The following is a 26,146-nucleotide window of genomic DNA, read 5'->3' as shown; positions in this document are numbered from 1 at the left end:
AATTCATGTTTGCGTTGAGATATAAATATGCTTAAAGTTTCTAAATAAACTATAAAATAAACAACATTGAATTTATACAACCATTCACAAATAGTTAAACATGGTAAGGTTATGAATTTATTTTTAAATCATGGTTAAACATCGCGAAATTATAGAAGCAAAATAATTTACGGATGTTGCCTGCCGAACAGTTGAAACCAGAATGCTTTCTAGGCTTCTTTGAATACTGCCTTTTTTTCATTCGAATCGAATATTATAATATTCACGAGTAAAGAATATATTTTTTAAAATTTTATTTCAACATAGTGTTATTTTATTTTCACACTTCACAGGAATCCAAGAAACATTGATCTAAAATACAGTAAAATTAAAAAAAAGAAAGTAATATACATCGAACCGTAATAAAGAGATGTAAAATAAAGATAATTAAAAAACACTGGCAATGAATTTTTTTAAACCAGTAAATTTTAGGTTTTGTTGATCTGATTATATGCGTAAAAATAAAATATTATTAATTATTTTAAATAATAATAGTAACTGATTTATCCATCAAATACAAAGAACATATTTATACATGTTATATTTATGATTTCAAAAAAAAATTGTTAATGAGTCCCACATGGAATCGATATAGTATGCATTGGTAACAAATAATTTATATTTGTAAATTATTACATTAATATTTTATTTTTTATATTTTTTTAAATTTTATATATAATATTTAATTATTTGTATTTATATAAAATATTAAATTATTTGTATTTTATATAAAATATTACATTTATATTATATACAATATTACATTTGAAATGTTGAATCTAATATCTAAATAAATGTCCACGAATATCGAGTTATTCACGAATACCGAATATTTTTCGAACACTCGAAGGTCCCTAGTGACTTCCTGTCGATCTGGAAGTCTGCTGCGGGCGCTGATCACATTGGCGACCTCGAAAGACGATGTCAGGCCGATCAAGCGCCAGGGTGTATGGATGTGGGGGGAGGGATACAGCGGGGAAGCCCTGCAAGCGTCGCACTCAGCTGTTCGCGGCGACGACGGGGGGTGCAAAGTCCCACTAGTGCAGCCCGCGAGCACGCGCCCTGAACGCGCGCGCCTTCAGCGTGGACGACGCGACGCCTCGACGGACGTTACGTTTCGCCGTTTCTTCCAGATCCCGCCGCCTGCCCTGCCCCGAAGAATCAACTGCGTGTGGCCATGGATTTCGACGAGTACAGAAGAAGGGGTAAGTGCTGCACACGTACAATTCGCTTTTTTTTAATATTACGTGTAAGATGCATTTTACATCGCCGGGATATCTATACAAGCAGGCAACCGACTTTTTACTGCGAACAGTGCAATTTTTTTACCACACCAAAACACGCAATTTACTTTACAAATCCAACAAAACAGCCAGGAACCTAAAAATCTTATATATCACGCTGAGTGGTGCCAAGGGCGTAGCCAGGGGGGGGGGGGTTATGGGTTCAACCCCCCCCCCCCCTTAGCACCAAATCTTTAATTAATTTCTTATTCATCATTCAAACAAATTTCATATTAAAATTAATAAAAATTTTACCATTACAATATTTAAATTTAAGAACTGAAAACTGCTAGAATAGCACTATTTTACACCTTAAAATCCAAATTTTCCCCGGGGGAGGACCCCCGGACCCTCCGCTTTAATACGGGGGGGAGGGGGCTTTGCTTCTTAACACCCCCCATACACAAATCCTAGCTACGCCACTGAGTGGTGCAAAACATTTTTATCGAACATAAATGTACATATGTATAACTTGAAAATGTGCACGTATGATGGAAGTTACTATCCTATAAATTAACTTAAAATTTTCCCCCAAACGAACATATAGAAATATAGATTTTTTTTGTACCAAATTATACATACACAACCATTAAATGAACTTTTGATACTGTTGTAATTAAAACATAATACGTGTTTTATACTATTACACGTAGAAATATTACACATACATAATCAAATTTTTGCTACAATTAAAATTACAAATAATTAAATAGCGATGTCACTGCGATGTGCACAAATATTAAATAAAAACTTTCTGTGGTTGTGCACTCAAATAAGTTCATGTTTAATAATACCGATGGTTTAATTAAGTTTCTGAGGGTTTCATTGCATGAAATAAAAAATTTATGCTCCCTTTTAACTCAAGCTATTAACAAGAATTCGGTACTCAAGGGTACTGGAAGTTCCAACAAAATATAGTTGTATTTGAATAATGTGAGTATTTCTCAAAAAGTAAGCAAATCTCACGAAACTAGTGTATCTAAATTCTTAGTCTTCAGAAACTGAACGATTTAAGGTCAGTACTATCATTACCTAAAATTCCGGTGATGTCAGTATGAAATGTATCTTTTAATTTGACATCTCCCACACTATCATTGATTTAGTACTTAATTTCAGATTTTGAAAAAGCCTATTTGCCAACAGTTGTTTGAATAGCTTTCCAGTATTAGCTGCGCATATTAAGCACGGTAAAAAAAATATAATGAAATAACAAGGTTAACTTTTCTGTGGCTTTAAAACCAAAAAAAAAAAAAAAAAAAAAAAAAAATTACAGTAACTTCATGTTTGTAAGCACACACATATTTTAACTAAACACACTCTTTTAATATCTAACATTTATTTCAAAATAACTTTACCAACTAGTCAATAGTTCCATATAATTATTGTACAGATGAACTGTAAGGTTGTTTGCAGAAAATCAACTAAAAAAATTCCAGACTAGTTATACAAATTATATTTCACTGTTATGAAATTACACAGTTCATGTTGAACGAAGAACATAAGAATACATAAATTTGTTCGTTTCCGAGGTTAGATGTTACTACACGTACTGCACGTGTTATTGACACACGAAACTACAGTAAACTCGTGGAATAACATCATGTCAGTGTTCAGAAGACTGCAAGTATCCGCTATACCACTCTGGTTCTGGGGTAGAGCGCTTGCCTTGTGACTTGTAGGACCCGGGTTCGCGCCCAGGCTCCTCCAAGGCGGATTGCCCAGACAAAATTGTTGGCATTTTCTCTGGTAGGAATACAATCCCTTGCAACAAGTCAGACTACCAAAGAAACGATGGGTGGAACAGAAAAAATCCTTCCAGGTGGCTTCCAAATGGAGAGCCCGTTTCTTTTCTTGGGTTCCCCATGCGGTGGCCATTCCGGGGGTTTCTCCGGGGGAACGGAGTTTTGCAAAAATGTTTTTTTAGTTTTTGCTTTTGTACATAATATATATGTACACATAATACTGTGTGTGTTAAAGGCGATCTTCCTGATTGAAAACTACGTGGTTTTTCAGAAATAATATTCTCAGGAATAAAATTCATGTGCCTATAAATACTTTTTTCGTCAAAAACGTCTACATAACAAAAGTATTGATTGATCAATAGTTTGTGACTAAAATTTAAATGTCAATAATACTTCAAGAAAATATATACCAATAAATGGTTGAACATCCAACATCGGTATACAACAACTCACTGACTAATACACACTTAATTCAAATATTTTATGTACAAAAGCAAAATTGTTTTAAATTTTTGTTTGAGCTTTATTTATAACATGTTGGAATGATAATGATAATGTGTGTGTGTGTGTGTGTGTGTGTGTGTGTGTGTGTGTGTGTGTGTGCCCGCACGTGCGCGCCAGTATAACATCCAGATATAAATAAAATATTCTACTTATTTCAACATGAGCAAAGCCTTTGATACTTTCCAACCCAATCTTATCATTAAAAAATTATCAATTTTGGCCTCTTCAAGAAATGCGTGGTATTTGTTTTAATTATCTTACAAATAGACGCTTTGCAGTCAAATTTGCAAATGCTATTTAATGGTATTAGGTGTTCCGCAAAGTAGTACTTTATCTCAACTACTCTTTAATATTTAATAAATGATATTACAACTGTAATCAGAATTGATCAAGAAAAAAGCTAATGAAAAAAAAAGGAAATATGTGTGTGAAACTATTCAGCAAGATATTTCAGCTGTTCAGATATGGTTTTCAAGTTAACAAACGTCTCTGAATTACGTTAGCATTTATTGTATAACATTTAGTAAAAAAAAATTCAATTAATTAGAATTATCACATAGTAAGAAATGACATTAAACGTGGTGTCCACTTTTAATACCTTCGAGTAATAGTGGATGCCAAGTTTTTATTTTTCACCAACATGTAGATTTTCTACATATCTTAGGTCGTATTAAATTTATAACTTTCTCTACATCAATACCTGATTGTATACTTTGTTCTTCAAATTGATAAGCTATGAAGTAGAATATTGTGTCGTAATTTGGAATTAAATAACTAATTTTGATTGTAATAGAATTGAAAGTATGCAGAAAAAAATTCTTAAAATAATATTTTAAAATTTCAGGACTTTAAATTTCTTTTAAATATGCTACATTTCTATATAAATTTAATTTGCATTTTATATTTACTAGACGTTCAATCAGTGATACACATATTATATACGTTTTATTACCATTTTTGATGCTTTTGGATTAAGAATTTCAACTTGCAATTATAGAATTAGTGACACTTTTAAAACCATTAGTAACTATAAAATTTGTAAAAAATTATAACTCTAGAAATATTAATCGGTAAAAAAGTTATTTAAAACTTTTATAATCTACATATTTATTTTGTAAACACTATTTTAGTTTCTGTTTAAGATTTTTTATGAAAACCAAAGTAACCAATTAGTTATTATGAACTTCATCAATCTTTATCTATCTGTGTGCTGTGTTGTTTCGTGTTTTGTCGTAAAGTTATTGATATCTATCATTGTATGTCTTGTGTTAATGTGTTTTTGTTGCTATTATTTGTGCTTATATGGTACCTATTTTTTAATGTATGTGTCGTAAGGCCCAAAAACAGAATTTAAATTTGATCTGACAGTTTTAAAGAATCAGATTAATATGCTACGCATAGTAATATTTTTTATTTCGTAATATAAAAAATACTTAAATTTTAGCAAAGTTTATTTTTGAAAGACTGCAGACCTGTGTAAAGCCCATCAACATTCGATGTACGACCGTATGTCTCCCCTAGAGCGCCTGTGCTGCTTGACCTGTGCCAACAAACTACACTACACAAAAATATTTCCCTCGCATTTCAGCATCATAAAAACACATTTCGTGGACTTTAAATAATTTAATATCGCCCTTGAATGTTTGCGTTCGATTTGCACTCATTAAATGATGATCTACAATTACTTAAATTATTCCAGTGTGCAAAAATGTTAATTCTATGAAGCTAGTTACATTAAGATTTTATGAGTAAGGCCGTTTTCCTCGTTCCATGGAATGTATAAGAAATGTTGACAGAATTCCCTTTCATCCATTTTTGTTATGGCAATATTTTTTGGTGTTTTTCCGTCGCCTTCGTTAAAACAGGAGGAAAAGTACCATAATGGAAAACTACCATATGTATTTTTTTTAAATCGTCGTAATAAGAATACAGTGCTGCTCCCTATAATACATTTTTGGAAACATTTCTTTCTTCTCGTCCGCGATCTGGAAATGATTTGTTATTGCAAATATCAACGTCAAAAGCGCTAACTGTAAGATTTAAAGTTAACCTGAGATACAGCTAGAGGGTTGACAGCGCTACCTACCGTGTATTCTATACACTACATCGAGGGCAAAGCCGCTGTACTCTTTCCATAAAGTGTGTAAGAAAGTACGGCAGAATTCCGTCTCGTCCTTGGAAATTATGGCAGTTTTCCGTTATGGTACTTTTCCGCCTTTTTCGAAGAGGTCATTATGGTAGTCTTCCAGTATGGTAGTCTTCGGCGCCCCCCGTGGACACAAACGGTCAGGCGTGCGAGACAATATGGCGACGGCGAGGTTATAAAGTGACTTCAACTACGTCACGGCGTGCCGTGTCTCCCGACGGTTCGCAACTCCACACGGTTGCGACCTTGTCTGGTAAACGGGACAAACGACCACGAGCAAAGCCCCTGCCGTGTTCCCGCGTAAGGGGGGGGGGGGGGGTGGGCAGATCGGCGGGGCAGTTTGCGAAGGGGTCCGGTTTAGGAAGGGGGGGGGGGGTACAGGGTCAATAAGCATCACTTGGCTTCTCCCGAGGGATCCGCGCGCCGTAAACAAGGATATCCGCGCGCGCCGGCTCGGGGAATCGCCCTCCGTCGTCGTCATCGTTCGTCAAGCGCCCCAACGCGTCGTTTGTCCGAGCGAGCGTTGAGCCATCTGGTAGCGCAGTTTCGAAGTATCCACTCAGTTCCTCACGCCTCCGCTGGTTCGCACCGTACGTCACAAGAGTAAACCTGAAGAACGGGCCAAAAAAGAGAGTAGGTACACAGAGACGTGCGACATACAACCTCGGTAACGAGTGATTCACACGTGTTCGCACGCCGCAGACACACTTGTGATAAAGAAACTCAAAAGACACGAAATTTCACGAAGATTTCTTTCAAACGGTGCCGGGTGTGATAAATATACACGCAACTGTCTGGTTTAGCTGAGCGAGCTGTTAGGCCGAGGTGGTGACTATGCTGGGTTGGGTAGCCTCAGCCTCTGGTCGTAGCCGGAGCTCTTAACGGCTCTCCCGATTGCGTATACGTAGAGACCGGAAAAATTCGCGGGTTCATTGACCTCCAGGATAGACTCCAATATCCTCTACACACTCTGGCAAATGCCAACTGTTCACTGGCTGCTGACTTGTGAGTCGTCTCGACTGGGCGGCCTGTGATTCGACACTTCTATGAGTGAGGGTCTCTGATTGGCCCTCAGTCCTCCAGATTAACAGTGAACCAATGACCAGAAGCAGCACAAAGGTATATAATTATTTGAATTTTAGCACAACACGTAATGAACCCGCGAATTTTTCAGGTCTCTACGTATACGGCGTATATTCCCTTTCCACGCCTATGAGGGCCCCGGAACGGAAGGGAGCCTGGTGAATGGAATGGAATGTTTGCTTGGTAATGTCTAACAGTGGACGTGAAAGGCCGCAAAGTGCCACCTTTGAATATATATACTGTATAGAAGTCGCGAGTGGATAGGATTTACTCTACGTTTTTCAGAAGCGTATGATGAGCAGCTTGGGAACTTCACCGCTGCAGTGCGCTGCCGTAACGCCCTGTATCGTCTTAGTTGTTGTTTACACGTTAGAGCGCAGCACTGTCGCCCGCTGTCATTCCCCGCACCCCCCACCTATCATTCACTGCAGCTCAAGGTCGTTCAGCGGGAGGAGGATGGGGTGTTTGAAGAGTTCGACACTTGTCCGCCAGGGACCACCACAAGTCGATGCCCTGGAGATGATGGCGATTACGGCGGTGAATTGACCAACTACCTCAAACCGTATTATAAATGTTAACCTGGGCTGGCGACTTCTATACAGTATATATATTCAAAGGTGCCGCGAGGTTGGCCCGGTGTTGCAGGCAAGGAGATGGTGGACTACATCGCCGACTACCTGGAGAACATCCGCGAGCGGCGGGTGTTCCCGGACGTGAAGCCGGGCTACCTGCGGGCGCTCGTGCCGGCCAGCGCGCCCGTCGACCCGGAGAGCTGGGACGCCATCATGGCCGACGTGGAGCGGGTCGTCATGCCAGGGGTGCCAACACAACCCTCTCCCTCTCTCTCTCCCGCACTTCCCTTGCGCGTCGCATTTCCCGGCGGCCTCCAGAGCGCGAGTGTTACGGGTGATGCTAGAAGAAGAACGCACGGGCGTCTCTGGCCAGGGTGAGGAGGGGGGGACGTGGGGGACACGTCCCCCCCCCCCCCCCCGATATTTCCAAGAACATCCAGTAGTTTTATTTAAACTATTTCCATGTTTATAAAATACACGTATTTACAGTGATGACATATAGTAATATAGTAGTAGATTGATCAGGTGTCAAATAAAACTTACATGAAAAGCATAGTTTGAAAACAAAGACATTTTATGATTAAATTTATTTTATATTCCCCCCCCCCCCCCCCAACTTAACGTGCCAGAGACGCCCATGAGCAGGGGCGCAACAACTAAATTTTCAAAAGGGGGGGGGGGGGGCAATATACCTTTTTATAAAGAATCATCGATCCCCCCTATTGAAGCGGGGGGTCCCGGGAAAATTTGTATTTCAAGGTTGAAAATGGTGCTATTTAAGCAGTTTTATTATCTAAAAATGATTACACAGCTAGTGTAAATAACATATCCGACTTGTACAGCACTTTATTTGCCCCCGTTTGCTCCCACTTCAAGGTTTCAGAAGGGGGGGGGGGGGCAAAATACCCTTGCCCCCCCCCCTGTTGTTGCGCCCCTGCCCATGATAAGAAGTAAACCTAGGTTATACCCCGGTTAACTTAGCATTATCCGAGCTTGATGGGTAAAAGTTTGAATAATCACTAAAATAAATAAATGAATGTTAATTCGTCGTTTACCCGTGTACACCTAGGTCTACCCAACGCTGGGTAATGTTAGGTGTTGCGTCATTTTGGAGCACGTGACACAAAATGCGTGGATGCCGACAACCCCCACGACGCTCAGTGGCGAAATGGCGGTCGAAAGAGATCTTGTACGGCGTTCCGTGAGTTTAAGAGTTATGGTCTGTGAATCGATCGAATACCATTTTACTTTAACAACTAACAGTATTTGCAGTTGCCCATTAAAGAACATGGAACTATCGAGGAAATGTTCTCAATGAACCATTTTTCTGTTTTTCCGGATAAACGGATTTATATGGAAAATGTATCGCCCGGAAATTGCAAATGAACAATCCCTTTCAGGAGGTCAAGGCTGTACAAGGTGTAATTATAAAACAAAATGTGCTACAAATAAGTATAAATTCAATACTGCAGGAAAATTTTGCAATTCGAAGTATCAAGGCAGTTTGTCTTACTCAAATAAATAACATTTTTTTTTTTTTGGTTATTAATAACAACATGGGTACTATTTTGTGAAACTGCCAATTTTTGAACTATTGTTATAATTATAATTTTGATTACATTGCATTATGAATCTTCTCCTTCAAAATACTTTAAATATGTATGTTTGGTTAAGGTCTTGATGTTTTTTGCCGTTAAATTCATCAAATTCAAGTTATCAATCGTTTGGTTTTTATTACATTACCCAGTCAGTGTTGGGTGGACCTAGGTGTACACGGGAAAACGACGAATTCACATTTATTTTAGTGATTAGTCGAACTTTACCCAACAAACTTGGACAATGCTAAGTTATCCCGGGTATACCTAGGTTTACTTCTTCTTCTAGCATTACCAGTAACATATATTCCTGGCGCACACATACATTAGTTGTCTCATCTTCCGAGCATAACAAGGAAACCGAACGACAGGCGAATCACAGAAACATTTCTGTTACATTACTGAGGTTTTAAAATGTTTTAGTATGCTTAGGATAGATTTATAAAATATGTGAAACTTCGTGTGCTGAACAGGGATATGCCTATCTTCGAGGCGTTCGCCTAGCAATCATTGTACATTATTAATCCCGTTGTAGCCAATATTACGCTAAATCCCTCGTTGTTACTAGGGCTGTGTGATTTTTTTCACTCTATGAAGCTAGTTACATTAGGATTTTACGAGTAAGGCCGTTTTCCTCATTCCGTAGAATGTATAAGAAATTTTGGCAGAATTCTTCTTCGAAGAACGGAAAACTACCATATGTATTTTGTTTTTAAAGCGTCGTAATAAGAATACAGTGCTGCTACAGTTAATACATTTTTGGAAACATTTATTTCTTCTTGTCCGCGATCTGGAAATGATTTTTTATTGCAAATATCACCGTCAAAAGCGCTATCTGTAATCTTTAAATTTAACCTGAGAAACAGCTAGAGGGTTGACAGCGCTACCTACCGAGTATTATATACACTACTTAGAGGGCAATGCCGCTGTGCTCTTTCCATAAAGTGTATACAAAAAAAATGGCAGAATTCCATCTCGTCCTTTTAAATTATGGCAGTTTTCCCGTTATGGTACTTTTTCCGCCTTTTTCGAAGAGGCCAGGCGGAATACCGTCATTATGGAATTCTACCAGTATGGTAGTCTTCCGCGCCCCCATATTGAATAATGAGTTTTTTTTTTTTGTGGAATTTATACTTTACCTGCCGTTAGTAGATGTATTTGGTTCGTATGGGGGCACCGGTGGGTGGTGGGGGATCGGGGATCCGCGGCAGTCACCTTAAGGCTTCGCTTCATCAGCCATGTTGGATTACGTCACTTCCGCCGGCCATACACGCACGAAAAAGTGTCCCGTTACGTTCATCAGGCATGTACGCACGAAAAAATGTCCCGTTACAGTAGTTGCAAATAGGGGGTTCAAGCACAGGCGCAGGAGCCAGGAGCCCGCCATCTTGGATGACGTCATCGGCCGCCATCTTGGATGACGTCATCGGCGGCCATCTTGGATGACGTCATCATGACCTTTGACCTTGACCTTTGACCTTGCTAATCTATGCTAATCTATGCTAATCCATATGCCAATCTATGCTAATCCATATGCTAATCTATGCTAATCTGTATGTGATGGCATCAACCATGCAGAAATGCCGTTTCTGTCCTGCTACCTTCACGGCAGGCAACAACCGCTACCGGCACGAGCGTCAGTGTGCTGAGAATCAGCTTCGTAACTTCCAGCAGTGCCGCCTGTGTGGGAAGATGGTCGCACGCAGCGACAAGATGCAGCAGCACCTTTCAACATGTACTGGTGCTGTCGCCACGACATCAGGCACCCGGTGTAGCTTCTGCCATAAGGCCTTCGCCCGTGCTGATGTCGCCAGACTACATGAGAAGTCGGCTTGCGGTCTTAACCCTAACCGCATAGCACATTCCTGCACGAACTGTGCTAAAGAGTTCGTCAGGGCTGACACTCTTCGCAACCACATTAAGGTGTGCAAGGGGTCTGCTCCGCCTCCAACAAAGAAGCAGAGGATGGCAGCAGTTAAGCCAGCAGTACTGCTTAAACCATCGACCAGCCGAACAAAGGTGGTGACCGGCGCGGGTTTGGCCAATACCCATGGCTTCATCACCGCCGAAGTGGGATTCAAGGGCAACTTGAAGACTTATGTTGCTGTAAATACGTCAAGTTCTGCCAAGGACATTTGTACGTACCTGGACTCCATCAAGGCAAAAATAATAAGCCAACTTGAGGAGGAGATTGAAGAGAATGGACCGCTGAAGTTTAATGTCGTTCTTGAGTGCGACTACGAAAAACCAGTAGATGCCTGTGAAGACAAGAGGGCCTTCAAAACCATGAATGTTCCCCTCTACGCAGTTCATGAGGTGGAGGAAGCAGTTACTGAATCCATCTCTAAGATCTGCAAGGAGGAGGAAGACTACATGGGGAAGGGGTCTGGATGGACTTTGTCGGCCGTTAAGCGACTTCAACTACGAATAAACAAGCTCGATCCACTCCGTGCCAGCTCCTACATCGAATTACCTACTTCCATCAAAGACAAATTCGCAGTGATCAATCCGCAAAACCTCGAAGACCACATGTGCTTTAAGTGGTCAATTCTTGTCAAGTATGTGGAAGGATGGAATCCTGAACGTGTCAACCAGCGCTACCATGACTTGGAGGGGAAGTTCAACTTCAACAACATCGAGTTTCCTACTCCAATCAAGCAAATACCACTGTTCGAAAAACAGAACCCTGGAGTCTCCATCAACATCTACAGTATCGATGAGAACCAGAACATTGTACCTGCACGAGTCTCTCCGGAAGAAAAAGAGCATCATTTCGATCTTCTGCTCTTGGTTAATGACAATTCGTCCCATTTCACCTACATCACTAATTTTTCTGCCCTGGTTCGGTCCCAAATCACTACACATCACGACGCTATTCATGTATGTAAAAGATGCTTCAAGCATTATGATGATCGGGAAAGGGTTAGTGGGCTCTCTGGTCTTCAGTGTTTGGCAAAACACAGTGAGCTCTGCAAACAGCATGCTGCTGTTAGGATGGAAATGCCACAGCTTGATGAAAATGGCCAGCCTCCTGTTCTGCAGTTCAAAAACTTCCATCATGCTGATAAGATGCCCATCGTGGTATATTGTGACTTTGAAGCTATTCTAGAGAAAATCCATACCTGTCACCCGAATCCTGATGAGTCATACACGCTGCAATACCAAAAGCATAAAGCATACAGCTACTGTATTTATGTAAAAGCAGATAATACAGTCATTCCAGCACACCTCACTTCTGCACTTCCTTCACAGCCTGAAGTATACAGGGGGTGTGATGCAGAAGATAAATTCATATCCCGCATTGTGGAGATTGGACATGACGTACAGAAAATCTTTTCTACATCTGTTCCTATGACTCCGCTCACACATGCACAGAACACTGCTTTTCTGCAAGCTACTGTTGCTACTGTGGGGGAAAGTTCGGAGGAACTGTAAAGAAAGTTCGTGACCATAATCACTTCACCGGTGAATTTATTGGGTCTGCATGTAATGACTGCAACCTTCTCAGGCGCAGACCAAAAAAGTTGATTGTGTTCTTCCACAACCTGGCATACGACCAGAACTTCATTATCAGGAAGTTGGGGTATGATACTAAAGATATTTTCATAATTCCGAATTCAGAAGAGAAGCTGATAACTTTTTCCAAAAAGTTATGCGATAAGTTCAGTATCCAGTTTGTTGATACTTTCCGTTTTATGAGTCGGGGTCTTGCTTCGCTCGCCGAGTTCTTGCCTGCAGACAAGTTTATAAGTACTGCTGAGTTTTTCGCTCCTGATGAGTTGGAGTTGGTTACCCGCAAAGGAGTATTCCCATACGACTTCGTTGATTCTTTTTCTCGACTAGACGATACTAGTCTTCCATCCATCGATGAGTTCTTTAATATTCTGACTGATACTGGTATTTCCGAGGCGGATTACGCTCACGCACAAAATGTCTGGGACAAGTTTCAGTGTGCTACTTTGGGGGAGTACGCTGACTTGTACCTGAAGACGGATGTTCTGATTTTGGCGGATGTATTTGAGAATTTTCGCAGTCTTTGCTTGGAAACATATAGTTTAGATCCATCTCACTACATTTCTTGTCCTGGGTTCGCTTTCGACGCGATGCTTCGAACCACAGGTGTACAGCTAGAGCTACTCACAGATTACGACATGTATATGTTTGTGGAGGCTGGTATTCGTGGTGGTGTAGCTCAAAGCATTAAACGTCATTGCGTAGCCAATAACGCATACGTACCAGAAACACACGATGCTTCCAAGCCATCCACATTCCTGGAGTACATTGATGCAAACAACTTGTACGGGTGGGCGATGTCTCTGCCGCTCCCCATTCGTCATTTCCAATGGACAGACACATCAATTGATATCATGTCTATTCCGGAAAATTCACCCACAGGCTACATTATCGAGTGTGATGTGGAGTACCCTCTCGAACTCCACGAAAGTCACAAAGACCTTCCGTTTCTCCCCGTGAATCAGTGTCCGCCCGGCTCAAAGCACTCAAAGCTGATGACAACGCTGGAAAATAAAGAGCACTACATCGTTCACTACAAAAACCTACAGCAAGCAGTATCGCATGGTCTAAAAATCATAAGATTACATAAAGTTCTTCAGTTTGAGCAGTCGGCATGGTTGGAGCCTTATATTCGGCTGAACACCAACAAGCGCAAAGCAGCATCCAACGAGTTCGAGAAGGAGTTCTTCAAGCTCGCTGTGAACTCTACATTTGGTAAACTGATGGAAAACAAGAGGCGTAGGCTCAAAATGGAGTTGGTGTGCTCTGAGAAGAGATTTAAGAAGTTGGTGTGTCGTCCGTCCTTCAAGGACCGCACGATGTATGAGACAAACTTGTCTCTTGTCCACCTGAACCATGAGACCATAATTTTCGACAAGCCGATTTATGCCGGACTCGCAGTACTTGATCTATCAAAAACACTCATGTACGACTTCCACTATAATACTATGAAACCAAAATATCAGGAAAATATTCATCTGTTATATATGGATACAGACAGCTTTGTGTATGAGATTCAAACACAGGACTTCTACCATGATCTAAGAGCCGACCCTAAGTTCATGTCTGAATTCGACACCAGCTGCTACCCTCCTGACCACCCATGCTTCTCCCCCATCAACAAGAAAGTTGTTGGCAAATTCAAAGATGAATGTGGGGGAGAAGTAATGAGCGAGTTTGTCAGTCTGCGGGCCAAACTCTATGCATACATGTGCGGTGGCAAGGTTGAGAAGAAGGCTAAGGGCATCCAGCGTTGTGTGGTCAAAAACCACATCACATTCGGTGATTACCTGGATGCCCTGCAAGACCACCGCACAAGGAGGGCAGGTGTTAGAGCCATACGGTCGAGAAAGCATGTGCTGTATAGCGAATACAGCAATAAGCTAGCCATAACGTGGGAGGATGACAAACGTTTAATCTGTGAAGACGGCATCCGCACGGTCCCCCACGGCTATATCGGAGGTGACGAGTAATTTTTTTTTCTGTAAATAGTTTTTGTTGTAAATAGTTTGGTAGTTTGGTTTCTGTTTCCATTCGTCGTATAGTTTCCATTTTTTGTTTTATGGTTTTCATTTTGTTGTATAGTTTCCATTTTTGGTGTATAGTTTCCATTTTTGGTGTATAGTTTCTGTTTTGTTTTGTTTAATAGTTTCCATTGTTGTCGTATAGTTTCCGTTTTTTGTTTTATAGTTTCCATTTTCGTTGTATAGTTTCCATTTTTGCTATATGGTTTCATTTTTTGTTGTATAGATTCGTTTGATGTGTATGTATTTTTCTTTATTCCAGAATTTGTTTTGTAGCGTTCGAGGTTATTTAAATAAATATGATAATACCTACATACTGCTTATTATTTTAAATATAGAACCTTTATTTGGCACACTCTGGTAGCAACACTAGGAACTAAAGATGGCTACGGTGGCGTCATCTGGTATCGATTATATTAACTAAAATATGGCGACGGTGGCGCCATCTACCAACCAACTTGAGAACCAAGATGGCGGCACCTCTGGCAACTAATTTTTTGAATTTAGCGCCATCGTACGTAGCATATATAGATTATTTATTCCACCATATCCCAATTGGTCTCGTGGTCTAGTGGTCAAGGTGTCTGCCTCGTAACCACGACATCCTGGACGTTTTCACGTCCCATGGATCGAATCCCAGCCTCGGCACTGAAATTATTTTAGTTAAAGAAAAAAAATAAAATAATCCCTGCTGCTATCTGGTGGCGACCAACAGAACTATATGACGTCGCAAGATGGCTGCCTCCAGCAGACGAAAACAAGATGGCGGCCACCAGCAGACGAAACAAGATGGCGGCTGATGATTACATCGAATTTCGAAAAGTTGAAGTTCGAAAAAAAAAAATTCGAATCCAAGATGGCGGCCGTGACGAAATGTGCAACGGTGACGTCACGATTCGAAGTTGGTGGAAATTTCTAGAAATACAAAATGGCGGATGGATTAGCATGGATTAGCATATGGATTAGCATGGATTAACATATGGATTAGTATGGATTAGCATACAGATTAGCATAGATTAGCATATGGATTAGCATAGATTGGCATAGATTGGCATATGGATTAGCATAGATTAGCATAGATTAGCAAGGTCAAAGGTCAAGGTCAAAGGTCATGATGACGTCATCCAAGATGGCGGCCGATGACGTCATCCAAGATGGCGGGCTCCTGGCTCCTGCGCCTGTGCTTGAACCCCCTATTTCCAACTACTGTAACGGGACATTTTTTCGTGCGTACATGCCTGATGAACGTAACGGGACACTTTTTCGTGCGTGTATGGCCGGCGGAAGTGACGTAATCCAACATGGCTGATGAAGCGAAGCCTTAAGGTGACTGCCGCGGATCCCCGATCCCCCACCACCCACCGGTGCCCCCATACGAACCAAATACATCTACTGCCGTTTGTACTTTATCATTTTATTTCAATGAATTATTTGCTTGTAAAATTAAAGGGTTTTTTTCCACGCCAAGCAACGCGCGCACGTGAGTATATGCTGTGTGACGCGGTCGATGACGTCGCGCTGTGCGCAGGTGACGCACTGGCAGAGCCCGCACATGCACGCCTACTACCCGCTACTCAGCTCCTTCCCCTCGCTGCTGGGCGACATGCTGGCCGACGCCATCAACTGCCTCGGCTTCACCTGGGTGAGTAGCGCCCTGTACCCATACCACGGCCAGTCCCTTGTTTCCAGGGGAACGTATCCCTTGCCGATCATCCTTGTTGCCCCGAATTCCGCGCATGCGCAGAGCTATCTTTTTTCCTTGATTTCGTCCAGGTGTCCCCCCTGCTTCTACCCGGATGACAGCGGCGCCCGGGAAGAATATATGTCTGTGATAACGAGTGTTCAACTGATCGTGACTACTAGCGCTCTCCAGCGGGACAGAATCACAACCGTGACCTTGAACCGAGCCCTTAATAGTTCAATATTGCGAGAATAAAAAAGAAGAAAATAAAAATGGTACCAGACACTGCACTTGAACACAGCACCACAATGCACACTTCACAATTCATGAAAAAAAAATCCTTCAAACTCTACTTTAAAATCTTTAAAGAGCTTTTTCTCGCTTACTAGGGCCTACTCAGGTGAGATTTTTTAGGACGTTGAAAGGGACACCTATCTGCCTCTACTCACACACTCGTGTGTAGTCACTTTTGTGATCATCGGGGCACGTACAATAGCCACCCTCTACCACAGAGACCAGAAAAATTTTAACCTAAAACAGACCATAAACGAACACGCAAACACAAATGTGGCACCCCGCGAGCCCCCTGGATCGATGCCACAGACAGGCACAGACAGGCACAGACAGGCACAGACAGGCAGGCGGACCGGGCAGTGATGACAAGTGTCAGTTCCGCGACGCACTGGTCGCCGACTGTGCTGTCAGCACTAGCAACTGGTCTGAGCCGGAGGACGTACCAAGTGTTTTGGTGTGCCAAATGAAACTGCATGATAGCGAAACTATCCTGGGAATATACATTCCGTACACTTTAACGGTCAGAACAAGAAATAATCGTAACTTCAAAAAATACTTGAAAAAATTAGAAAGGCTGGTATATTTTCTTCAGGAGCTCCATCAGAGGTCATGCATGAACTTGACCTTGAAACTTAAAATTGAAAATAGTTTGATTTTTGACCAAAAATTTCCGAAAATTTTCTCTCGAAATAGTGTTTTATTTTTTGAGGAATTTTGTGAATTTTATTTTCTACAAATCCAAGATGGCGGTTGGTCATTGACCTGCACCCCACCCTGTACCCTTTTACCCTACTAATAACGTCGATGAGACTTTTAAACCCATGCAGCACAAAGAGGTGCCAGGCACATTGTAGCAACGTCAATTTGTAACGTTGCATATACGTTATCAAATCGTTAAAGCCGTTTCCGAGTTTCCAATGTATAAATATATGCATGCAAGAATTTCTCGATGAAAGTATTAGATTTGACACACCAATACAGTTGGTAAGTATCCTAATGTTTAGGAAAGTGAATGCATACGGGTTGATGTTGCTATACGTGAGTCCGATATCTTTGTTTTTCCTTTCATCGACTTTCGTCGCAGTCATGAAATTACTCCTACCGAGTGTTGTATGCCGAGAGCTAAGATGTTTACACATCAAACATTGCTCCAATGATCAATAAAGAGTTTTCCTAACCAAACTAAAACGAGCGAGTAAGGGGCCCTTTAAATAGTGGCCACAATGAAGTAGGGGCGCGATTACACTGGACTCTGAACTACTTCAGGTAGGCATGCTCAACTTTTGCATGCGGTTACACACAGTCTGAACATGCTTCGTTTGAGGCCATTTCTCGTTCAACTTAAACAGGTCGGCAAAGTAGTCCAGAATGATATTTCTTCTTTATAATCCTCTGATTGGCTGTTGAGTGTTGAAAGTATAAACATTCTTTTACGGAAAACGCAAGACGGAAAATGTTCCTGGCACAAGTTCTTGTAATATTTTACAGACTGCAACAAAAAAAAGTGATTAACAGGTAAATTAATATTTTATTGTTTTAAAAAAAAATTATGCTGACGGTAATTCTTTAATTGGCCAGTTGCACCATTAGAGTTCAGGTGTGATCTCGTCATAAGTTGGTTTGACCATCGTTTGACCACCGTTGTGGTGCTGCACCATTGTGTAGAACCATTGTGTTGTGATGCTGAGCGGAGATAAGCGGGAACTTGTATGTGAACCGGCTCTCGGGTCGGCTCACAGCTAACAAAGCACTGTTTGCCCACCATTCTGTCAAATTCAATTGGAATCAAAGATGGCCTCCTACTAGCAGTCTATATATCTCTAGTTCGTTGGGACAGTCTGATAATCAACATGGTGGTGAGTGGACGTTGGTTACTATCGCGACTCGTTTTCAATCGAACTACCTATAGTTGCTTGCGAATGTTGCTATCCGCTTATTATTTCAGTCCACATCTCTTCGTGCAACAATGACAGAGGACAATCGGTTTTTGGATTTGAGCAGACTTGATACAAGCTGCTGTGTGACCGTAGAGCTACGCGCCTGGAGTATCTAGGCGCGGTGCGCGTCATTTGACCTAAAAGTCATATCTCCTAAACGTCACTTGACCTCAAATTAAAAAATAATCCTTCATTCATTTGACCTTCAATCATTTGACCTAAAAGTCATTTGACCTAAAAGTCATTTGCCCTAAAAGTCATATCTCCTAAACATCACTTGACCTAAAAGTCTGTTGGCCTGTGGGTTGTCGTGTCTCGCCGTGTGTTGGGGGAGTGTTGCTGTGCTCGGCGCAGGCGGCGAGTCCCGCCTGCACGGAGCTGGAGACCGCCGTCATGGACTGGCTCGGCAAGATGATCGGCCTGCCCGACGACTTCCTGCACTCGCGCAGCGACAGCAGGGGCGGCGGCGTCATACAGGCGAGTCTCTCCCCCCTCCTACCCCCTCCTCCACCCCCGGTACCATACGGAACCAGCGACCCTTAAGGGGCCCGCCTCGTCAGGGGTGTATGTGTGTTAGTGAGGCGGGATGATAAGCGCGACGCTCACTGGTGCTTCTAGCGCGGTGTCTCCTCTGAGCTGGCGCGCAGTCTTCTCGTCGTCACAGGATAACTGTGAAATTTGTGCGGTGACCGTATTTTTATATTACGGGGAAATGAAGATAAAGGTGTAAAGCAAGCCCCTTAAGTGCTTTCAAGAATCTGTACCACTTGTTTTACACCTAAAAATTACTCTGAAAACATGCGTTTCAGCCATTTTAACTCTTCTAGAAATAAAGTTTAAAAACATGATCCAAAATTAAAAGTACTTTTCGGGCCTCAGCAAACTCTTAAATGTTTTTCGTAAACACACCCCACTCGGATATCTTGAGTAGTTTTGAAATCGCGTTGTTTTTCCTGAAGCTCTGCACACCGTGTGTGTGACCAGGTAGGCGGGCCAGTGTTTCAGGGGCACTACGCAACCCGCGTTAACATCATAACATTCAATGCTATTTTCATTTTGCTTGTACCTTATTAACTAATATATATTTCGGAATTATGCTTGCTTGATATGTAAGACAACGATGCTCTTACCAAAGCCCCTTTCTTAAAAAAAACGTGCATAAATTATTGTTCAAATCTAGACAATACACTTATGCATATTAGTAAAAAAATTTTAAAACCATAATTTATGCACGTTTTCGAAGAAAGGGGCTTTGATAAGAGCATTGTGGTCTTACATATCAAGCAAGCATCATTTCGAAATATATTTTAGTTAATTATTTATAAGCAAAATGAAAATAGCATTGAATCTTATGAGGTTAACGCGGGTTGCGTAGTGCCCCTGAAACACTGGAGTGGCTTCTTAAGTCACAACAAATGCGTGATATCTAACCTCGACGTGTGTTCTCATGTTGCAAATACACTCTTGTATGTAATACAAAACCCATGACACGAAATTTAACATACAATTTCTTCAAAATATATACGCGTTGGAATCGAAAGTTTGGCAATGTGACAGGTGTCTTGAAATTGTCAAGTGATAGGCATGTTATGACAAAGATGAAGTTGGTTTCTCCCTCACCATCGCCATATTGCAGCACCCAAAACGTTGCGGAAATAAGTTAGTCGACGGTTTGATAAGTATACTCATGAGTTGAAATTCCCGTCACCGAACACAGTCACTGCCGCAAAAGACCATCGTTTCAAACTGTTTCCACTATGCTTCGCCCGATGTTTTGAGGCTTCTCGGGCGAACATGGCACAGACTATCAGCTGGGCGGTGATGCCTGCAGTACCACACCTTACCACGCTTTCCGTTACGCTCTGAGTATGTCATAGCCATGACTTACCCTACGGCTATATAAAGTTTTAATTAAAACTGAGACATGGGTGCGTTGGAAGTTAAACTTCACAGATAACTGGGATAGGAAATTTTTAGTACAATCAAAGATTTGAAACACGCGTAATCATGTGTAGAAAAGATATATTAATTTTCTAGTGTCTGTCCATGTCTTCAATGGACTCTAAGAATGAATTAATATGTCTATAATAGCTAAAATATTATATAAATGCATACAGGAAATTTCTATGCAGATTTTCACAATTATATAATGCTTACATCGAATCCAACATCAGAGTTTAGAGTTTAGAGTTGCGAAAGTGTACGAAATCACATTGCTGCTGCCGTCTGTAACCGGCTGAAAAGATGTTTCAATTAAAAACATTTTCTTAAAACTCCGCGCTATCTTCTGCTAACCTGAGATTCTGATAATACTCTACTGGCTAAAAAATAAGATAAAAAATAAAAAACATATCTTCAAAAAATTGTCAGCTCTCTTGGTGCGCGGTTATAAATTACTGTAAATTATACGGACTTTTAACGAAGAACTTACTTAAAATAAACTAATAGTTCTTCGTAATATAAATAATGATTTTGATGTACTCTCAAAAGGTGTTCGAATGATTTGTCAATACAATAAGATCAATATTGTTGATTCATGCTCAAAGTGAGTGAACTCACCACCCGAAAACTTATGAAGATAACTGTAAATATACGAAGATCCCTTGGTTAATTTGTAAATAGAGTTCTTCGTAAATTGTAGGTAAACATTTCAGGCGCTTTATGAAATCCGTTCAAAGTTGCTGCGTAAACCTTTAAATACAGTGTGTTAATAAAATAATGTCCCAGTTTCAATGGTATATTATTACAGTCTAATTTAGACTATTTGCAACAAATCATACCTAGTTTTTGTTCTTAGAAATGTTCAATACGTGCACCTGTAGTTATACGGCGCACATCCAGCCTAATGTCAAATTCTTCCCACACTTTGGTTAACAAGTCCGGAGTAACGAAAGCAATAGCCTCTTAAATTCCGTGTCTCAACTCTGGCAAATCATTAGGTAGCGGCGGAACGTAGACACGATCTTTTAAAAAAAAAATCGAATGGCGTTATGTCAGGTGAACGTGGAGGGCCAGCGAAGGAGAGCTGTGTTGGTCTCGACCATTACGACCAATCTTATAACGGTCGGGGACTTCGACGTTTCGACCACTATCGTGCAAAGAGATTCCTACGGGGAGGGGCTCCATCCTGTAGTATTTAACTGTGACCTTGAAGCAACGAGAAGCCTAAGATGTACATCAACTTCCGTCCCTGCCCGAACACGCCCGAATATTCACCTTCGGCCAACCTCGGGATTTGTTTTTTTATTTTTTGCGCAGGAAAAAATGAATTCAAATATTAAAAGTGGTCGGTTAGGTTAGCTACATTAAAACATTTTTAAACACTATGGACGGTTAGTTAGGTTAGTATAGCTACATTAAAATAAGCAGAGAAATATAAATAGATATAAATGAACCCGAGGTTGGCCGAAGGTGAATTGTTCGGGCGTGTTCGGGCAGGGACAGAACTTGATGTACGTGTTAGGCTTCCCTCGAAGCAGCGCTCGCGGGTGACACTGTGTGGTACTCGGTGGGCGCAGACGACGGCCTGCGAGGCGACGCTGGTGAGCCTGCTGGCGGGACGCAGCGAGGCCATCCGCCGCCAGCTGGCGCTGCTGGACCAGGAGCCCGCCGAGGTGCACGGCCGCCTCGTGGCCTACTGCTCCGACCAGGTGGGGCCGCCACCCTCGCTCCCCGAGGCCGTCTTAAACTATGCTGGGGCCCTTGGAGAGTAAACAGGGGACGCACCGCAACGCCGAAATGCCAAATTGACCACAACGCCGACAGCTAGAAAACTGCTGTGTAGCACAACGCCGAAAATTGTCATTGCAGGACTACCACAAAGGTTAGGTTAGGTTAGGTTAGACTAGGTTAGTTTAGACTAGGTTAGGTTAGACTAGGTTAGGTTAGACTAGGTTAGGTTATGCTAGGTTAGGTTAGGATAGGCTAGGATAAGTTAGGTTAGGTTATATTACGCTAGGATAGGTTAGGTTAGGTTAGGTTAGGTTAGGTTAGGTTTGATTGTGGTATTTCGGCGTTAAGGTACATTTTAAGAAACACACACACACAAATTCATTCAGTTGTTATTTCGGCGTTGTGGTACACAGCAGTTTTATAGCTGTCGGCGTTGTGGTCAATTTTGACATTCGGCGTTATGGTATTCCGGCGTTGTGGTAACGACCCGAGTAAAGATAGCGAACTATAGGCCTACTAACATTTTTTTCCTAATATTAATTTATATTTATTACGGGTAATCAATTAAAGATATAATATGGTATTAATGATATTACTTAGTACTCTCCTGGTTTTTTTTGTTACGATTAAGATAATGGTTTCTTTCGGGATTTCTGTTGAGCAAAATCTTCTGTAGACAATGTCAACATCTATTTCAGGCGCTCGTTCAGACTGTGCAGCTTGATTTTGGAATTGGAGTGGTTTACATGTTTGATCGCTAGATGGTGTAGGTACTTAGTAAATTAGGATGCGTTCTGAAATATTATTAATTAGTGCAACGCTAAAAAAAAATTTTTTTTTTGACGGTGGCGCTGTTAGGTACTGTGCTCGACAAAAATGTTTTAAGAGTAAGAGCAAGAGAAATTGTCGGTCCTTCGGGGCCCCCTTTGGATGGGCCCCGTGTGCCCTTATGGTAAATACGGTATTGGCCACCCCTCACCCCCTCACCCCCTCACCCCTTCACCACCTCACCCCGAGCACAGGTCTTCGCCGTCCCTCCAGCTCCAAAACCTGCGTCCCAGTGCTTTTACAAACCATTCCCCCCGTCCTTTCAACACAGTTAATAATGTTCGCAAGGCATTCACGGCCATTGTCTGAAGTAGCTCGGCTTCTGGGTTGTAGCCGCGTCCTTGGCGAATAATTTCACCGACGTTTCGGTCGACATTGCAGTATTCCATCATCAGGGAGCAGTTACATACTGTAGTAACTGTAGTCAGTAGGTAAACTGCTCCCTGATGATGGCGGACTGCAATGTCGACCGAAACCTTCGGTGAAATTATTCGCCAAGGACGCGGTTACAACCCACAAGCCAAGCTACTTCACTTTCTCAACACAGTTGCCAAAAATATATATACTGCAACATTGTACGATTCATCTCTCACAAATACAAAATAAATGGGTGCGTGTACTTTAATGTACGCTCGTTATTTGGCGTGATGAAAAACTAACTTTAATTTTGGCACGAAAAAAATAAAAGGAGTGGCTGTGATATTATAAATACGGTTGGTAAAGTAAATACCCAGTATTGAATAACAAGTGTTTAAAATTAATCATTTAATTTAGTAAAATAATCGAGATGTATTTTAATTAATAACATAAATCAATAAATATGCTGAATAATTATAATTTATCAATTTTAATTATTTATTAAATAATTATGCTACCTAAATTTTACAATTGAGAAAGTTTATAAACACCATTTATATCACTAATATTCACAATAAATAAATGTTTTTAATTATATGGACCAGTATTCAATATAAATAACTAAAGTATGAGATTTAATAGCATTTGTTTTTGTATGTAGCTTTTTTATTCTGTATGTAGCCTTTATTTTTTATCCTTAAAAATTTCTTTACATGGTAAAAATATATTTCGTTAAAATTTACTCTCATTATTTTTTTCATAACGTGCCTACGAAAGATTAACTTCAAAATATAATAATTTAAATTTAAATTAATAATTTTTTAATGTGACCAGTGAGAATCGAAACCCGATCGTCTGGGTGGCATTCCTTTCCTTTCAATAGATTTTTATTGACATGTGTATACACTTTACAAGTTTTGTTTTTGATTGCAGAGACATTCCTACACTCAAGTGCTCTTTTGCCACGTTTTACATACAATTTACATTATTTTTTTCTTTTTTACAATAAATAAAACATAGTTTAAATAAAAAGGAAAATTTCAAAAACCTTTTGTTTTGTTTATGTGAGCCATTCGGCTCGTCTGGGTGGCAAGCAAGGGCATTACCACCCAGGCCAATGCGCCGTTGGCCAGAGTGAAACTTAACAAGCATATAGATGGTTCTTAAATTTTAAAAGGCTTTTTTTCTCGGAATTGGCTGATCGGCGCGCTTAATTGTATTGAGGGTTTGACACCCTAAAGTTGTACTGCTAATACACCGAGTCTCGTCCCGAAGTGAATGTCCCAAGTCGTGCCCTACTTTGTAAGATACCCGTGAATTGACGAAGATCGCTGGATAATTGGTCACCAGTGTTCTTTGTAGTGTGAAGGTGGCGTGTGTTCGTGTCGCAGGCGCATTCGTCGGTGGAGAAGTCGGGGCTGATCGGGCTGGTGAAGATGCGGTACCTGGAGAGCGACGACAACCTCAGTCTGAGGGGCGACCGGCTGCTGGAGGCCATCAGGAAGGACCAGGAGAGAGGCCTCATCCCCTTCTGGGTGAGTGCGACCTCGCGACACTCGGACACTCGCGACACTCGGGCACTCGGACACTCGGGCACTCGGACACTCGGGCACTCGGACACTCGGGCACTCGGACACTCGGGCACTCGGACACTCGGGCACTCGGACACTCGGGCACTCGGACACTCGGGCACTCGGACACTCGGGCACTCGGACACTCGGGCACTCGGACACTCGGGCACTCGGACACTAAGGCACTGTGACACTCGGCCACTCGGACGCTCGGGCACTCTGACACTCGGGCACTCTGACACTCGGGCACTCTGACACTCGGGCACTCTGACACTCGGCCACTCTGACGCTCGGGCACTCTGACACTCGGCCACTCGGACACTCGGGCACTCGGACACTCGGGCACTCGGGCACTCGGCCACTCGGGCACTCTGACGCTCGGGCACTCTGACACTCGGGCACTCGGACACTCGGGCACTCGGACACTCGGGCACTCGGACACTCGGGCACTCGGACACTCGGGCACTCTGACACTCGGGCACTCTGACACTCGGCCACTCTGACGCTCGGGCACTCGGACACTCGGGCACTCTGACACTCGGGCACTCTGACACTCGGCCACTCTGACACTCGGCCACTCTGACACTCGGCCACTCTGACGCTCGGGCACTCGGCCACTCTGACACTCGGCCACTCTGACGCTCGGGCACTCTGACGCTCGGGCACTCGGACACTCGGACACTCGGACACTCGGACACTCGGGCACTCGGGCACTCGGACACTCGGACACTCGGACACTCGGGCACTCGGACACTCGGACACTCGGACACTCGGGCACTCGGGCACTCGGGCACTCGGGCACTCGGACACTCGGGCACTCGGGCACTCGGACACTCGGACACTCGGGCACTCGGGCACTCGGACACTCGGACACTCGGACACTCGGGCACTCGGACACTCGGACACTCGGACACTCGGGCACTCGGGCACTCGGACACTCGGACACTCGGACACTCGGGCACTCGGACACTCGGACACTCGGACACTCGGGCACTCGGGCACTCGGGCACTCGGGCACTCGGACACTCGGGCACTCTGACGCTCGGGCACTCGGACACTCGGCCACTATAACAAACTGACACTCGGCCAAACTGACAAGACACCCCGACACACGAACTGACAAGACACCCTGACACACGAACTGACTGACAGACACGCTGGCACACAAACTGACGGTTCGGATATGCGAGTGTATGAGAAATTATGCGAGTGAGCAAGTATGCTGTAGTGCAAGTATGCGAGTGTGTTACAATGCTAACGCTGCTGCCGCCTTCAGTGTGTCCGGCAAGTCATATAATAGCTAAA

General features: G+C 42.3%; 1 protein-coding gene across 1 annotated transcript in view; it reads left to right on the top strand.

The window, feature by feature from the left end:
• Positions 1 to 1,216: 1,216 nt before the first annotated feature.
• The window catches only part of LOC134539649 (histidine decarboxylase), a 48,024-nt gene continuing 23,094 nt past the window's right edge, over positions 1,217 to 26,146 (top strand). Inside the window, exons 1-6 of the mRNA XM_063381836.1 lie at positions 1,217 to 1,244; positions 7,443 to 7,615; positions 16,030 to 16,143; positions 18,768 to 18,890; positions 21,932 to 22,063; positions 24,662 to 24,805. Coding sequence (XP_063237906.1) covers positions 1,217 to 1,244; positions 7,443 to 7,615; positions 16,030 to 16,143; positions 18,768 to 18,890; positions 21,932 to 22,063; positions 24,662 to 24,805 — 714 coding nt within the window. The remainder of the gene's footprint in view (positions 1,245 to 7,442; positions 7,616 to 16,029; positions 16,144 to 18,767; positions 18,891 to 21,931; positions 22,064 to 24,661; positions 24,806 to 26,146) is intronic.

Source organism: Bacillus rossius, chromosome 15 (genome assembly GCF_032445375.1).
Source record: "Bacillus rossius redtenbacheri isolate Brsri chromosome 15, Brsri_v3, whole genome shotgun sequence".
Taxonomy (NCBI): domain Eukaryota; kingdom Metazoa; phylum Arthropoda; class Insecta; order Phasmatodea; family Bacillidae; genus Bacillus; species Bacillus rossius.
Note: the sequence above shows the minus strand (reverse complement) of the source record. Positions and strands in the feature narration are given on the sequence as shown.